Genomic DNA, 17,728 nt, shown 5'->3' with positions numbered 1-17,728 from the left:
AGGAATACTAGTTGGAAGCATTTGAGATATTGCACTGGTATCAAATGGGTCCCGGCTTGGTTTCTTAGCATTTGGTGACATAGGTTTATCTAAAAGCGACTCTCCTTCCGGTGCCAAATCTCGTCTTTTAGGAACAGCTGGCAAGGCTGGGGCTACCACGCCAACATTAGTTGTTTTTGCACCCCATATAGTTTCATATTCTGTTGGTTCGTAAACAGTTTCACTTTTATTAGACCCATTCAGTAATATTTGTCCTTTCTCCGCATCAATTTTACTATGATCAACAACACTGGAGTAATAGTTCTGACTAGTCTCTGGTAAAGCTTTTGGCACAGCTGGTAACGTGCCTCTATCTATCATAGACTGTGGTCTCGGAACAACAGGGGGCGGGGCTGTGGTCGGACCTGCGGATGATAATCCACTATTTGATTCAATGTAACAACTCTGAATATTTCGTCTTGGGGCGGGTCTTGGTTTTGATTCTTCATCAGCTTCCTTCCCTTCCAAGCTATCCTTCCTCAAAGCAGGAACTGGTTGTGAACTAGCTGTAGTAATGTTTTCAGCACTTTGGACACGTTGCATGCCTTGTGGTGGTTGGAGGACTGTGTCTGCTGATAATGGAATGTTATCTGAGGTTTTACTTTTTGGAATGTTAGATTGATTTGGCTTCAAGCCTGAAATAACAAGCAAGAAAACATAAAATTCTGGAACAGTATAACCTGTATTTACAATTCACTTATATATAACCCAATACTGTATATAGCAGTCATATCAAGATTTGATGACAAGAAATTCCCACATAATTATGTGTACTCTATTGAATCATAAAGTGACCCTGTTCAACATTGTTAGCTTCTCCAGTTCATTATGACAATTTACATGAATTTCATTTACATTAAAACTTGCCGAAAATGAACATAATTTAAAATAAAAGAATTATATAAGAAAATAAGCTGAAGAAAGGGAAATCATTTTGATATGAATCAACAGTAGCCATTAGCTTCAATGTAACATTCAAGTTCAAACAGACATGACATATATAAAAGATTAAAAAGAAGACTCAATGATGCTGAAATAATATCATTCAAGACTTAAAACCATCAGGCTTACATAAGATAGCTGGACAGAAATTGACAATTGTGGGGTGCATTTTGAATCAAAGTTTACTTGCAAACATTGACCCCTACTGGCATGTGAGCAGTTCCTGGGGCATAAAAATGTATATACGGAACAAGACTCACCTGGTTTTAAAGGGGCCGGTAACGTGCCTTTCATATCAGGCCCGCCAGACTGAAGGAGCTTTTCTATAAGAGCCGCAGCCTCCTCAGGTGATTTGGCATGACCCATGTGGGTAACATTGGTTGGTAGCCCGATTCTTGTGATCTACATAAAATAAAACAGGGATTTTAAAAAAAGACCCTGTATTTGTCTTAATTTGCTATATAACATTAAAAAAGTTTTAATTATTTTACAGCATAAAGTGATCATTGATAGATATGCCATAATAGAGCATGAGTTTATTACCTTTACCGTATTAGATAGACTTTATTTCAAGCAATGTTCTTGTGGTAACTCCCAAATTCACAAAAAGGTCTGATTAAGCTATAAATCCAGTGCTAAGTTACACACTAGAAAGCATAATTTAAGCAAGGAAATATTAACTGAACAGCCAAACATTTGGTACAAAACTAGCCTGTAATATTTCAAAAAAAAATTTTCAAGAAAAATGACTCACAGCATATACAAGAGATATCCATACAGAAAAATGCTTGATATTTATAAATGCAACAATTGTCAAGAATTGATCAGAAAGTAATTCATCACAGAAAGTAGTTCATCAATCAGATAACAGTACTTTGGTTTGACATAACTCACCTTATTCTGTTGTTTGGACTTGATTTTGCCAATAGCTTGTGGTCCTAATGGTTGTTTTATTGGTGGGCCTGACATAGGCTTCCTTGGTCTTTGAGGAGAACCTAAAATTTTAAAGTTAATATGAAAATGCTTACGATATGCACAACTAGACATGGTAATGATAATTCCTAAAGCTTGGATGAAATTGCACCAGTAGTTTCTAAGAAGTCCAGACAAGTTTTGTGACGGACGGACAGATGGACATTCTAATGAGGCTACTCAATTGTTCTCCCTATTGTTTTTTTGCCACATGAAGGAAAATAGCCACATAAAAGCCTTACTAAATTAATGACATCAAAGAGAAAATACAGTTACCTATTGTTCCACAAAAGTATCCAAATGTAAGCTTGGATGGATGGACAGACGGACAAACAGACAGACAATAGAGAAGTGATCCCTATAAGTCGCCACTTGTCCATAAAGGCGACAGAAATTGAAATCTGAAATTTCACCCCAAGTAATTGTTCCAAAACTATATCAAAGGGTATAAATATCTCAAAAAAATATTTCCAGTATGGCCATGTAAAATAACCTCAGTCGAGTGCCTTTTAAGTTTGTAACAAACATATACGATTGTGATAAGATCAGTTTTGCAGTCCAGTAAAAATGAATGACATTTTTCCATATTTTTCACTGCCTTAAAATAAATCTTGCAATCTGGGTATAATAGAAGTGGAGGGCATCTATGTGAAATATAAGTATAATTTGGGATGTGACAGAACATCCATAGTAGTGAAAGGTAGGTAATTTTTTAACAGTTGCCATGGATACCACTGCTACAGATATCAATCATCTTTATACACAAATACAACCAGAATTGAATGACCCGGATCACTGGCAATTTCTTTTGTTATTTTCTTTGATGATAATAGAGAACCATTGACTCTTCCATTAAAATGGAATGAGGACTGTTCTGTTTACTTCTAGATGTACCCCTCCTCCTTGTTCTATTGTGCAAGCTTCCCCTAAATAGGAAGCCTGTTCATATAATATTTTTCTTCAATACTCATGCTTACTTGGTGGTTTGGATTGAGCTCCTGGTGCTCCTGCTGATGGTCTTGGAGGCCCTCCTGGGGGTCGCTGAGGGGGTGGGGGCTTAGCTGGAGGGCCTGGTCTCTGTGGAGGCCCAGGCTTATTTACAGATTGCTATAGGAAAAAAATAACAAAATAATATTTTACACAAATTTACAGTAAATATAATTTTGGAATAATAAAATTTAACAGCTTTGGTTAATATATTTTACTAATTTACATAAAATATTTCTTTAATTTGAAGGTACAATAAACTTTACTTTTAGACTTTTACTAAAATACTGTGGAATTTTGTTAAAATATGTGAAAATAATTCAAACCAGACATAATTTTTTGTTTTTTCAGAAAAAGGTAGTTTTATTAAACTCTTTCTCAAATGTTTGTTTTTATGGTTTTTACATGAATACATCAAATTATTTCGCCTCCATGGTCGAGGGGTTAGAGTTGATGACTTCTAATCCAGTTACCTCTCTGGCGTGGGTTCGATCCCCGGGAGATGCTTTGGTAGTTTAGCGCGGAGGGAGGTAGTCTAGTACTTGAGTAACTCTCCAGGAACGATGGTTAGGAAACTACCCGTCTATATGACTGAAATACTGTCAGGAAAAGGCGTAAAATGAAACAAACAAACATTTATATCCATAAGTGGTTATCATTCTAGTCATTCCACCAGTAATATACAGCAATATAAATAGCAACTTTCAAGCAATTACTGATAGATGAAATACTTTACATTCCCATATGTAAGAAATGTTTTAATACACATATGTCTTGGCATATGTGTTCAAAACCACAGACCATGTTTAGGCTTTTGAATTTTATAATATGAACTCAAAATTTAAACATGCATTCTAAAAATAGCAAGAATAATTACCTCTGGTGCAGCTCCTCTTACTTTTGAAACTTGTTCAGGGACAATAAGCGTGTCTGCAATATTTTGTTGTTGTGGAGGAGTGGTCTCCCTTGGCCTGGCAGCAGGTGGTGGCGGCCTTGATTGACTGGCTGGTTGCGGACGTGGAGGGGGAACACCAGCCTTCTCTAAACTTGTGTTTGAGCCAGATAACATCATGGCCTCTGCAGGACTTTGTGTTCCTGTAAAAGTATTTAACTATAAATTTAGAACATTCAAATATTTTCATGAAAACTGAAAAATGAATCTGGAGGCGTGCTGCTTTAAAAAGTCTTCTATCGGATGGTAATCTGATGAAGTCTGAGGTCTGTTAGTCAAATGGGTTTTTAGTTGTTCAGCAGAAAATGTTTTCAAGTTCAATGCCACTGTGACTTTGAGTTACAGGCTATTGTGACCTTGAGTTCAAGGCAATAATGACCTTGAGTTCATGGCTATTTTGACCTAGAGTTCAAGGCTATTGTGACCTTGAGTTCAAGGCTACTGTGACATTGAGTTCAAGGCTATTGTGACCTTGAGTTCAAGTCTATTGCGACTCTGACCTTTGAGTATCCAAGTCCAAAAGCAATAGGGGGTAATTATTCTGTGAAGATTGAAGACTATGTTTCAATCGGTTGTCTATTCAATGGGTAGTAAGTTGTTTGTACAGTGTAAAATGTCTATACCTAAAAGTAGAATGATAACTACCTGAATGCGGAGAACTGCTAGCGGACCGGGATGGGTGTATAGGTTCTGGTAATGGTTCTTGTTCTTCTACACCATCATCGTCATCATCATCACCTGCATTTAATATTTCTATTTATATATTTGACATTCAAAACATATTGTACAATTTTCAATGAGATACTAAATATATAAGTTCTTACACAATAACTTTTCCATATTCACTAGATACAAACAAATTCATGCATCCTCTATATATTTTCCACAAACATTTGTGAATTAAGCACAAAGAGGCCGACGAAAATGGCAGGCTTTACACATTGCACTATAGCTGTGAGGAAATTCGTCATAATAAAGCTTAATATAAAACATGTCTAAATTTATTATCAGAGCTAGAACAGAAATTTGTTCATACCTTCACTATCATAACAATCGATGTCGGCAATTTCAAAATCCTCGCCCAGTAAACTATTAGTTGTGGTGTTAAAGAGAGGCTCTGTCTGCAGGGACGATGCCCTAAGTTCAAGCAGGTTTATTTCTTTCCAGTTGGCTGTCTTTAAACGTACACTGATTTTCTTTCCAGCTATCTAAAAATATCACAATGAAAAATGTTATGACTTTATTACCTTAAATCCATGCCCTCTGATCATGCTCTAAATAGGTCAATATTCAGTCAATATTGTCTTTGAAATTTTACCCCTTCAAAAAAGATGAATGGTTTGATCCAAGATGAAAGATGGAAGAGTCTATCTAAGATATTTAGGGTGGTTATGATTAGAGCTGTTGAATAGCCCACCCCCCATTGTCAAGCTTACAAGCATCAGCATAAAAATAGTGTGTGTGTAAAACCCCTGTCACACTAGGGCGGCATTCTTAGGCGTCAAAAGAAAATTCAGAAAGCCTAGGTGAGCGCAGTAAGATCGCAAACATCGCCGCAGCAAGGCCGCAGCATCGCAGAGAACGCCGTACGACCACGCGCATTTCCATGCTCAAAACAAACGCCGTCACTCGGCGTTCTGATAAGAGCGCAGTGGGATCGCATTTAGGACGCAGTAGCAACTCCAAAGCATCTCCTACAATGCAACAGGAGCGCTGTGAAAGTGCAGAAGGATCGCCAAATGAACGCCGTGGTTAGCCAAGGCGCTTGTACAAAGATAATGCGACGTCTCTTCTGCGCTTATACTGCGTGTGCAAGGCGCTTTTACGGAGCTTTGTTTTTTTTCTAAAACGCTCTATCTGAGACTTTGTGGCACTTTCACGGCGACCATTGCGTTCTCATGGCAATTCTACTATGTTCATCTCAAATGCAGAAAACAGTACAGTAGAATCCCTACTTAAGACCACCCCGGAATTAAGACCACCTTTCTATTAAGACCAATTTTTAAAAGAACAGAATTTTCTGTTCTTTAGGTTAATGGTATCATGATCCACCAGTTACAGTCCCAATTCATTGTTTTTTTTTTTATCTAACCCCACAATTGAGACCACTGATATTCCAGTGAAGACCTATTCAGATCAAAAGTTTGTTGTTATTCATCTGCTTGAATTCTCTAAATCATGGCACTAAAGTCTTGATAAAACAAAGTGTTAAAACTGTTATGATTGGAAAATTGTATAAAGGTGAGACAATTAACTTCGGAGTGATTTAATACTTTCTGCACATTTATTTTGTGAAGAATTAATTTCTTAATTTATAGATGAATTATGTACATGAAACAAGACCTATGAAATTTTAATCTTTGATATCTTCTTCAGACTTACGTTCTAATTGAGATTAAATATTATAGCGTCAGTTCATAGTAATATTTGAAGATTATAATATGATTGTTGAAACATGTTTATACGTAATTATTCAAATAGAGCGGCCATGAAATATACATGCCTTTATCATTAAAGCCACAATAACGACCACCCACAATTAAGACACTTCAGTCCAGTCCCTTTGGTGGTCTTAATAGAGGCTTTTACTGTATATATAAAACATGTTTGCAAGTCAATGTTCTTTTAACCATGGGTGATGAATGCCAGTAAGCTGGAATATTGCTTGCTTGCATGCTGCAGCAGCAGGTACAGGACTATTCAGAATGACTAATTGCTGGTATATGAAGCATGATTTAAGCGCAAAGTGAGCGCTGCGAGAGCGCCGTGAAAGAACGCAATAGAGGCACAGTCAGAATGCAGACAATCGGCAATTAAAACGCCGTAAGGACGCATTATAACGCCTTTGAAGCTCAGTAGCAATGCCATGGTCGCCGTGACGTCTCCATGTCATCAAAAATATCAAATTTTTCTTGCAAACTGTCGGCGCTTTGTTAAATTTTACAAAGCCGTGCAAACACAGTAAAAGCGCAGTCTAGTGTGACAGGGCCTTAATTATTTAATATAGAACACTTACAGCTGAAAAAAGAATGAAGAATGATCAAAATGTTTTTGAACCAGAAATAATATGGTAATTTTAAAAATAAACCCTTTAAAAATATGAAAATAAATATTCTTAGATCAAATTTCTATACTTTTTTTAAAACAAGAGCTTTTGGCATGACAGTGTGCTCGACTTTTCTATGTGCTTAATATCACAAATTCAAAAAGGGGCAATAATTCTGTTAAATCCATGTCAGAGTTATGGACGTTGGTCAGCCACCTCCAATTATGCTCTCAAGTAAGCCCCATTCCTCCGGTAGTTTTTGAGATTCCAACTTGCACGTAAAACCTTAACCAAAATGTGACACAGATGGCTGAGTGAGCAACATATCTTTCTTATTCATCAAACAGTCAAGCTAAAAATGAAAAAAAAAAATCCTACACAATTGTTTGATATTTTACACATGTAATAATTTTTATGATACATCTTGACATCTTACAAATTGCTAACCTCTAATTTATCCTGGTGTACAGCTTCTAAAGCCATTTGACCATTCTTAAATATTAACCACATGTCTTCATCAACAAATCTGAAGAAAAAACAACTCAATTTTATAACAACGACAAACAGCTAAAAAGCTTTACAATGCTAGCTGAAAGATATCAAAGAAACCCATGCCAGAGGTATAGTCAGGTAAGTTGGCAAATCATTTTGTAAGAAGCTTCACTTTTTTATTTAAATACAAATTGCTTATGGTAAAAATAAAACATCTCTTTCCTGAGGATAAAGCCAAGCCAATCTAAACAATATTCTGGGCAGTCTGACCAAACTGTATAAAGTTTCCTGCAAATAAGATAACTAAGTTATTCATGACTGGGAAATCTTGTATTAACTTTCTAAACAAGGGAGCCATCATGGCCCTGAAATCGCTCTTCTGAATAAAAAAACTATCCATGACAAGGAACAAGTACTATTGTCAAGTATAAAACAAGAGAGTCATGAGAGCCCTAAAATCGCTCACCTGAAAATAAAAACTCTCCATGACAAGGAACAAGTAATATTGTAAAAGAATAAAATACAAAATCTAAATCTTAAACTTATTTCACAAAGTCTATATTTGTATCTGAAATAGTGCATGTGTAAAAACATTACTTGTTGCTATTTCTAAGGGAAACTAACAGTTCAAAAAGATGTATAAATATTAGAAAAATCAAAGACCCCCCTGGGATATGGACAATTTTGACCCCAGGGCTTTTATTTGAACAAACTTGTTAGACACACACTATGAAATGTTTAAGCTCTAGCTCTTTGGGTTTTTTTCAAAGAAGATTTTTGTTTTTACAATATACATGTAAGGAAAATCAATGACCCCCTTGGGGCTACCAATTTTGTCCCCAAGGCTTTATTTGAATAAACTTGGTAGACACTCATTAGAAGATGTTTCATGCTAAATATCTTAAATTCTAGCTCTTTGGGTTTAAGAGGAGTTTTTCGTCCTGCATGGAATTAAATTCTTTCAAAGGTGACCACCAAAGAAACATTCCTTTGAAGTTTGGATGAAATCGGCTTTGTGGTTTATAAGGAGAATGTTGTCTAAAGTAAATGTTTACGGATGGACTTCTTATGGATGCTGGACTGACACCGGTCGAATTGTGATCACAAAAGCTCACCTTGTCATTTTCTGACAGGTGAGCTATAAATGAAAAAAGTAACTATTAACCTCACTAAGATTATTTCTCCAAATTCTGAGAAAGTCCCCACTATTTCATCCACCAGGTCATCATTCAAATTCACCATTTTCAGAGGATATAATAACTGTAGCATCTTTGTGGTCCCTGTACAGATAAAACCTCCTCAAACACCTGGTCTCTTTCTCTCTCCTTAACAGACATCACCTGTACATCAAACAGTCCCATAACTGGCCTGAAATGATAATAATAGCTTAATAATATATCTGAAATAACTGGCCTGAAATAATGATAATAGCTTAATGGTAGATCTGAAATAACTGGCCTGAAATGATAATAATAGCTGAATGGTAGATCTGAAATAACTGGCCTGAAATGATAATAATAGCTTAATGGTAGATCTGAAATAACTGGCCTGAAATGATAATAATAGCTTAATGGTAGATCTGAAATAACTGGCCTGAAATGATAATAATAGCTTAATGGTAGATCTGAAATAACTGGCCTGAAATGATAGTAATAGCTTAATGATATATCTGAAATAACTGGCCTGAAATAATGATAATAGCTGAATGGTAGATCTGAAATAACTGGCCTGAAATGATAATAATAGCTTAATGGTAGATCTGAAATAACTGGCCTGAAATGATAACAAAAATGTCAAACGACACACATGCCCCCCTTTCTAGCCCTTGACTCACATTATTGGTAATTTAGTTACAGAAACTTGCTATAAATGGGTACATGGAAGTGTTCAATTATGGAAAAAAGAAAAATAATGAAGACTTTGTGATTAATAGTTTTCAAGATTATGAGATATTTAAGGCCCCTGTGACCTAGAACTTTGAACTAGTGAACCTCAATCAATAGGGGTCATCTAAAAGGTATTACCAATCAATACTACAAATATGAACACTTTGTGATAAATAGTTTTCAAGATAATAAGCAGAAACCAAACTGACATTCAAGGACCCTTTGAACTTTACCTTTGACCTACACACCCCAAAATCAATAGGCTTACTTACTTGTGATAATACTTTGAACTAGTGACCCAAAATCAATAGGGGTCTTCTAATAGGTATTACCAATCAATACTACAAATATGAACACTTTGTGATAAATAGTTTTCAAGATAATAAGCAGAAACCAAACTGACATTTAAGGCCCCTGTGACCTTGACCTTTGACCTAGTGACCCCAAAATCAATAGGGGTCATCTACTAGTTATGAACAATCAATATGTGAAATAATACTTCTTTGTCAAGATAATCAGCAGAAACCATTTTGACAATTAAAGCCCCTGTGACCTTGACCTTTGACCTAGTGACCCCAAAAGCAATAGGGGTCATCTATTAGCTATGGCCAATCACTTTGTGAAATATGAAGACTTTATAATGAATACTTTTCAAGATAATCAGTGGAAACCATTTTGACATTAAAAGCCCCTGTGACCTTGACCTTTGACCTAGTGGCCCCAAAATCCATAGGGGTCATCTAAAAGTTATGACCAATCACTATGTGAAATATGAAGACTTTGTGATGAATACTTTTCAAGAAAATCAGCAGAAACCATTTTAACATTTAAAGCCCCTGTGACCTTGACCTTTGACCTAGTGACCCCAAAATTAATAGGAGGCATTTACTAGTTATGACTAATCACTATGTGAAATATGGAGACTTTGTGATGAATACTTTTCAAGATAATCAGCGGAAACCATTTTGACATTAAAGGCCCCTGTGACCCTGACCTTTGACCTAGTGACCCCAAAATCAATAGGGGTCATCTACTAATTATGATCAATCACTATAAGAAATATGAAGACTTTGTGATAAATACTTTTCAAGATAATCAGCGGAAATCATGTGGTCTACTGACGGACAGACCAACAGACCGACATTAGCAAAACAATATACCCCCTCTTCTACAAAGGGGGGCATAATAATAACTTAATGATATATCTGAAATAACTTATATATGTAAGCACGAAATATCGAATATCTTATTTCATACAGCAATATTTTTGATATGATGATGACACAAATTCATAAATAGGCAAATGAAGAAAAATACATTTTTGACAAAATGGCAAATTTGGACAGGTTGAATTTACAGCATTCTACAGTATAATTTAAAGCCTTGTACACAGTATATAAGTCAACTTCAACAACGAATGTTGTCTTTTCAGTTTTGAAATATTATTACCTATGATCAGATGTTTTTAGCTCTGATCTTGTGTATAGCAATAATTTTGGCCAAGTTTCCAGGTCTTCATCCACAGCCTCTTCATCTGAAATGTAAACATACCTAATAATTCTATCAAGTCAGATCCTGTGACATACACCTAAATGTTTCTAACCCTTTTCCATACTAAATTTCTTAAAATGGACATGCCCATCTTTAAATTTGGACACATTTGTTCATTATTTTCAAGGAAAAAGAAATTTCAAAACTGACTGATTGGTGAATTTTGCAAACCATGATCAGTCAACCACGTCCTTGCTGATGAGAGAACTAAAAGGGAAGTTGGTATTCAGTGTGAAAATAAAACTGTACCATGATATTTAATAAAATAGTGACCAAACCTTGACTTTAGTATCTAATGAGACGACAAATCTTGATTCGGTATTTAATGAAAGAACAAACCTGGATTTTAGTATTAATGTGAGAACAAACCTGAGTTTTGGTATTTAATGAGAGAACAGTCCTGAATTTTGGAACTTGTTGACAGAACTAATCTGGATTTTGGTACTTAATGAGAGAATAAACCTGCATTTTGGTACTTAATGGGAGAACAGTCCTGAATTTTGGAACTTAATGACAGAACTAATCTGGATTTTGGTACTTAATGAGAGAATAAACCTGCATTTTGGTACTAAATGAGAAAACAAACCTGCATTTTGGTACTTAATGAGAGAACAAACCTGAATTTTGGTACTTAATGAGAGAACAAACCTGGATTTTGGAACTTAGTGACAGAACTAATCTGGATTTTGGTACTTAATGAGAGAACAAACCTGGATTTTGGTACATAATGAGAAAACAAACCTGGATTTTGGTAAATAACGAGGATACAAACATGTATGTTGGTATTTAATAATGGAACAAACCTGGATTTTGGTGTTTTATGAATGGATTATGTTTCCACAGAACCCTGTCTGTCCAAGCGGGTGTTCGACTTTTATCACTGGTATCGTAGTCGTCACAAAACTGGTCATACTTGTAAGTGGGAGCAAAATTTGTGAGAGCTTCTTTAAAACCTTGGAACGTCTACAAAATATACAAGCATTTATTAGTTGAAACAGTATTTGCTTATATGTCATGTGTGATCTTTGCAAATATGTCATCTGTGGTCTTTGCAAACAAAGAAAAATTTTCATAATACTATTCCAACATCCCAAATCATGTACCCCTCTCACTTACTGTATTAAAACAACAAGAGTGATCACTGATCACGTGTCACCTCATGATAGCTAAAACAGCTGCAAATACTTTCCGAACTAGCAGACGACAGGCTATTCTTAGCAGTAGTTTTTCAAGTGACGATAACCTGTTGTATAACTCACTGCATAAAATCGTATGTAAAATGGTCTTTTGTATGTTTGTATGTTTTGGGTTTTACGTAACATCGACACAGTATAGGTCATATCGCGATGTTCCAGCTTAACAGGTGGAGGAAGACCTCAGGTGCCCCTCCGTGCATTATTTCAGGCACGAACGGACACACGGGCACCTTAGTAGAACCACCGACCTTCCGTAAGCTAGCTTGATAGCTTCCTCACATGAAAGAATCCAAAGTCCCTGTTGGGATTCGAACCCACAGCAGTGAGGGGCAAGTGGTTTGAAGTCAACGACCTTAACCACTCGGCCACAGACGCCCGTAAAATGGTCTGACCAATGGCTAACATTTAACAGTAAATGTGTCAAAAGATGTGTTGAAGTATATACTGTGATGAAGCTAAGATCAAAAGCATTCCATTTCCAGCTTAATTTGTATTGTTTTAGCATAAGAGATATCAATTTTACTTGAAGATAAGAGAAACAACTCATATCTTTTCACTTGATATACCTTGGTTATTTACGTAGTTAATATTAAAAGTGTTTATGACTTAGTGGTCAAATTTTTGTAATCGTAGAAACTTGACATCAGAGTTGATGCCAACATTTATAATTATACAACACATGCTTTTCAATCAGTGCTGTGCAGTTTTTTAAAAGTCCACTGGGCCTATCAGTTGTATGTTAGCAAAAAAAAACAAGAGGGCCAAGATGGCCCTGAGGTCGCTCACCTGTATATAGCCCCCCCCCCCCCCCCCCCCCCCAGGCCAATTTTTACCCAAGGGCTTTTATTTGTTTATTTGAACAGACTTGGTAGACACCCATAAGAAGATGTTTCATGCTAAACATCTAAGTTCTAGCTCATTGGGTTTTTTAAAAGAAGATTTTTTTAAGTTTTTACTATACACATATAGTTAAAAACAATGACACCCCTGGGGCAGGGCCAGTTTTGACCCCCGGGCTTTTATTTGAACAAACTTTGTAGATATATTTACTAAAAGATGTTTCATGCTTAATATCTAAACTCTAGCTATATGGGTTATTTCAAAGAAGATTTTTAAGTTTTTGCCATACACATATAACGAAAATCAATGACCCCCAGGCGGGGCCAATTTTGACCCCAGGGCTTTTATTTGAACAAACTTGGTAGACACTCACTAGAAGATGTTTCATGCCAAATATCTTAGCTCTAGCTCTTTGGGTTCTTTAAAAGAAGATTTTTTAAGTTTTTACTATATGCATATAGGGAAAATCAATGACCCCCAGGCGGGGCCAATTTTGACCCCAGGGCTTTTATTTGAACAAACTTGGTAGACACTCACTAGAAGATGTTTCATGCCAAATATCTTAGCTCTAGCTCTTTGGGTTCTTTAAAAGAAGATTTTTTAAGTTTTTAGAATATGCATATAGGGAAAATCAATGACCCCCTGGGGTGGGGCCAATTCTGACCCCAGGGCGTTTATTTGAACAAACATGGTAGACACTCACTAGAAGATGTTTCATGCCAAATATCTTAGCTCTAGCTCTTTGGATTCTTTAAAAGAAGATTTTTTAAGTTTTTACTATATGCATATAGGGAAAATCTATGACCCCCTGGGGCGGGGCCAATTTTGACCCCAGGGCTTTTATTTGTTCAAACTTGGTAGACACTCACTAGAAGATGTTTCATGCCAAATATTTTAGCTCTAGCTCTTTGGGTTCTTTAAAAGAAGATTTTTAAAGATTTTTCTTTCGGTTGCCATGGCAACCAGAGTTCTGCATGGAATTAAATTCTTTGAACAATTTTTAAAGGTGACTACCAAAGGAACATTCCTGTGAAGTTTGGATGAAATTGGCTCAGTGGTTTATGAGGAGATGTCATTTAAAGCAAAAGTTTACGGACGGACGACGGACGGACGACGGCCGGACGCCGGACGAAAAGCGATCACAAAAGCTCACCCTGTCACTTTGTGACAGGTGAGCTAAAAATAAAAAAATGCTGCACTATAATAATAAAATTTTTCACAGCTAGATGACCGTTTTCCACATTTTAAAGATATGGGTAGAAATGACTCATTTTTACAGCCTAAACATTAAGTAAAAACTGAACTGATAAACTTGTTCTTGAACCTCTGACAAAACACTTGCTGAATCGTTAAGTACATATACCAAGAAAGAAAAACGGAAAATATTAGTTGACTAATCTAATTTCATTTCTTCAAACAACACTAGACATATTGTCCTTCCAACAGAAAACATTTTCAGCGGTTACGTACTTTAAATAATTCAAAAACAATTACATAAATTCTTTTAGTTGGTCATTTTTTTCCAGTGTCAAGATGTTTTCCAAGTATTCCTTTATTGTTACATGTTGTGGCTGATAATTGTGCGGTATATAAATTGAAATTAACACTTTTTTGTAAACATTACAAGGAAGATATCACATCACATGGGTATCATTGTTTTATCAAATGCACACTCCAAACAAGAGTATATAATTCCGAGACAATTTTTTTAGAGAAGTGGATGAGTGCGTATTTAGTCGTCTGATTAGTTGTTGGAATCCCATCCTGCATTCTATAGAATTTAAAGGGGAAAACAAAGATTTGAGCCGTGTCATGACAAAACCAACATAATGGGTTTGCGACTAGCATGGATCCAGACCAGCCTGCGCATCTGCACAGTCTGATCAGCATGCATGCTGTTCGCTAGCAGTTTCTCTACTTGTTATAGGGTTTGTAAGCGAACAGCATGGATCCTGATCAGACTGTGCGGATGCGCAGGCTGGTCTGGATCCATGCTGGTCGCAAACGCATTACGTTGGTTTTGTCATGACGCGGCTCAAATTTCCTTGAAATTAAACAATGTAAGTAGCATGCCTCAAGATCCATTCTTATATTTCTAAAGTAAAATATTGTGAAGTGTACAAAGGAAGTAAATTACACACTGCATGGGGTACTTAAAAAATCCACGTCAACTACCAAACAGATGTCAAACTAGGCTAAAAAACCCAACTGCATAAGTAAGGCAGTACATATATGGTGATACTTCATTATGTCAATATTTTGCGTTGTTATTTTACATGTACTCTATCAAGTCGTTGTAATAGTTTATATTAATAAGTGAAAGTCTTGGTTTTTTATTAAGATATATGCTCTAACATTAGTCATTGTAATAGTTTATGATAATAAGTGAAAGTCTTGGTTTTTTATTAAGATATATGCTCTTACATTAGTCATTGTAATAGTTTATGATAATAAGTGCAAGTCTGGGTTTTTATTTCCTGAGATAAAACCCATATCACTTGGTGTATTTCACTCATGGCATTGTGAACAAAGCTTTGTTGAACTTTTTTGTGGCTTACATATTATTTTTTTTCTTCTCCGACTCTATTTTGAATTAACAACAAAGTGATGGCAAACATAATTAAGGGCCATAATTCTAACAAAAACAAGCAAATTCGTTGAATTTATATCCCCCGCCGAGTACTGGTTATTATTAACACAACAACTGAAGACATAAGGCTTTATTTATATATTAATCATGGCATAAACGGTAAAATTCTTTGAACTTGAAGCCTTGTACCTTCAAACAAGAAGAGATTTTAAGTTTTCACTATATACATATAAGGAAAATCTATGACCCCCTGGAGTGGGGCCAATTTTGACCCCAGGGCTAAAATTTGAACAATTTTGGCAGAAGACCTAAATGTTATATCATATACCAAATATCAAAGCTCTAGGCCTTGTACTGTCAGACAAGATTTTTTAATTTTGCATTTTTGAAACTCCTTTTCAGGCCCCGTGTGACTGATGATTGTGATTGAAAATTACAAAATTTTACTAAGTCAAGGGCAATAACTCTAAAAATACTAAAAATATCCAGACGAAAATACCAAGGTGCACAACTACACATACTGATCAACATTCCTGTAAAGTTTCATGACTCTAGGTAAAATACTTTTTGAGTTACATGCGACACAAGTTGAAAATTACAAAATTTTACTAAGTCAAGGGCAATAACTCTAAAAATACTAAAAATATCCAGACGAAAATACCCAGGTGCACAACTGCACATGCTGATCAACATTCCCATAAAGTTTCGTTGAATTCTAGCCATTAGTTGCAGAGAACTACTCTGGAAACGAAATTCGGACAAAATTTTACTAAGTCAAGGGCAATAACTCTAAAATTACTAAAAATATCCAGACGAAAATACCCAGGTGCACAACTACACATACTGATCAACATTCCTGTAAAGTTTCATGACTCTAGGTCAAATACTTTTTGAGTTACATGCGACACAAGTTGAAAATTACAAAATTTTACTAAGTCAAGGGCAATAACTCTAAAAATACTAAAAATATCCAGATGAAAATACCCAGGTGCACAACTACACATACTGATCAACATTCCTGTAAAGTTTCATGACTCTAGGTCAAATACTTTTTGAGTTACATGCGACACAAGTTGAAAATTACAAAATTTTACTAAGTCAAGGGCAATAACTCTAAAAATACTAAAAATATCCAGACGAAAATACCCAGGTGCACAACTTCACATGCTGATCAACATTCCCATAAAGTTTCGTTGAATTCCAGCCATTAGTTGCAGAGAACTACTCCGGAAACGAAATTCTAAGTCAAGGGCAATAACTCTAAAAATACTAAAAATATCCAGACGAAAATACCCAGGTGCACAACTTCACATGCTGATCAACATTCCCATAAAGTTTCGTTGAATTCCAGCCATTAGTTGCAGAGAACTACTCCGGAAACGAAATTCGGACGGACGGATGGACGGACGGACGGACGGACGGACGGACAGACGGACGGACGGAAGGACGGACGGACAACGCCAAAACTATATCCCCCTCCCGATTCCATCGGCGGGGGATAATTATTGAACAGGAAAATGCCGACATTATGCTCAACTAGACTTATCATTCCTATTAAATTTGGATGAAATTGCACCAGTAGTTTCCGAAAAGTATCAGGATGAGTTTTATGGTGGACGGACAGACAGATGAACAGACAGATGACAGAGAAGTGATCCCTATATGTCTCCACTACTCTGTAGAGGCCACGCATAAACAGACACTAGAGTATGGTACAACTGTATGGTAAAGGTTCCATTGAAATTATATGCAATCCAGAACAACTAAATATTGTTAACAAGAGGGCCATGATGGCCATGAGTCGCTCACCAGAAACAACTGTTTTTCAGTGTTATTTTTCAAAGAACTTGATGAAAGACCAGTCCAGCTCAACTTTTACTTGCCCTTCTAATTATTGAAATATTTTGCTCTAATATTTTGGAGGCTTTATTAAAAATATCTATGTTGCAAGTGTGTTCCCATGAGATTATGTAGAATAAAATGATGCAAAATAAACAGGTCTAGGATTTTATGATATTTACGGACAGTCTGTAAATTTTTGGATGAGCCATCGGCCTACGGCTCTGGTGAGCCAAAAATACAGGAAGACATACATGTTTAACATTACTGACATTTAACAAGATGACTTATACCCAGCTAAAACCTTCATACTAACACTGATCATCCTGAATTTAAATAATGGATTTGCCCAACTTTGAATTTGGACCAGTCTATATACTAGCTTAAGGGATATCA

The 17,728-nt window shown here is 36.0% G+C and overlaps 1 protein-coding gene across 1 annotated transcript; it reads right to left on the bottom strand.

The window, feature by feature from the left end:
* Positions 1 to 8: 8 nt before the first annotated feature.
* On the bottom strand, positions 9 to 8,672 carry LOC132759345 (synaptojanin-1-like; the record flags this gene model as incomplete). Its single annotated transcript, XM_060751106.1, has 9 exons — positions 8,596 to 8,672; positions 7,386 to 7,464; positions 4,929 to 5,100; positions 4,538 to 4,630; positions 3,818 to 4,035; positions 2,931 to 3,060; positions 1,876 to 1,976; positions 1,242 to 1,383; positions 9 to 674 (listed from the first exon to the last, which is right to left on the bottom strand). Coding segments are annotated over exons 1-9 (1,678 nt in total), but the record flags the coding sequence as incomplete, so codon positions are not given.
* Between the last annotated feature and the right edge of the window lie 9,056 nt (positions 8,673 to 17,728).

This window comes from Ruditapes philippinarum, unplaced genomic scaffold (genome assembly GCF_026571515.1).
Source record: "Ruditapes philippinarum isolate M1 unplaced genomic scaffold, ASM2657151v2 ctg12309_1_1_1_1, whole genome shotgun sequence".
NCBI lineage: Eukaryota > Metazoa > Mollusca > Bivalvia > Venerida > Veneridae > Ruditapes > Ruditapes philippinarum.
This window is presented reverse-complemented; position numbering and strand designations above follow the sequence as displayed.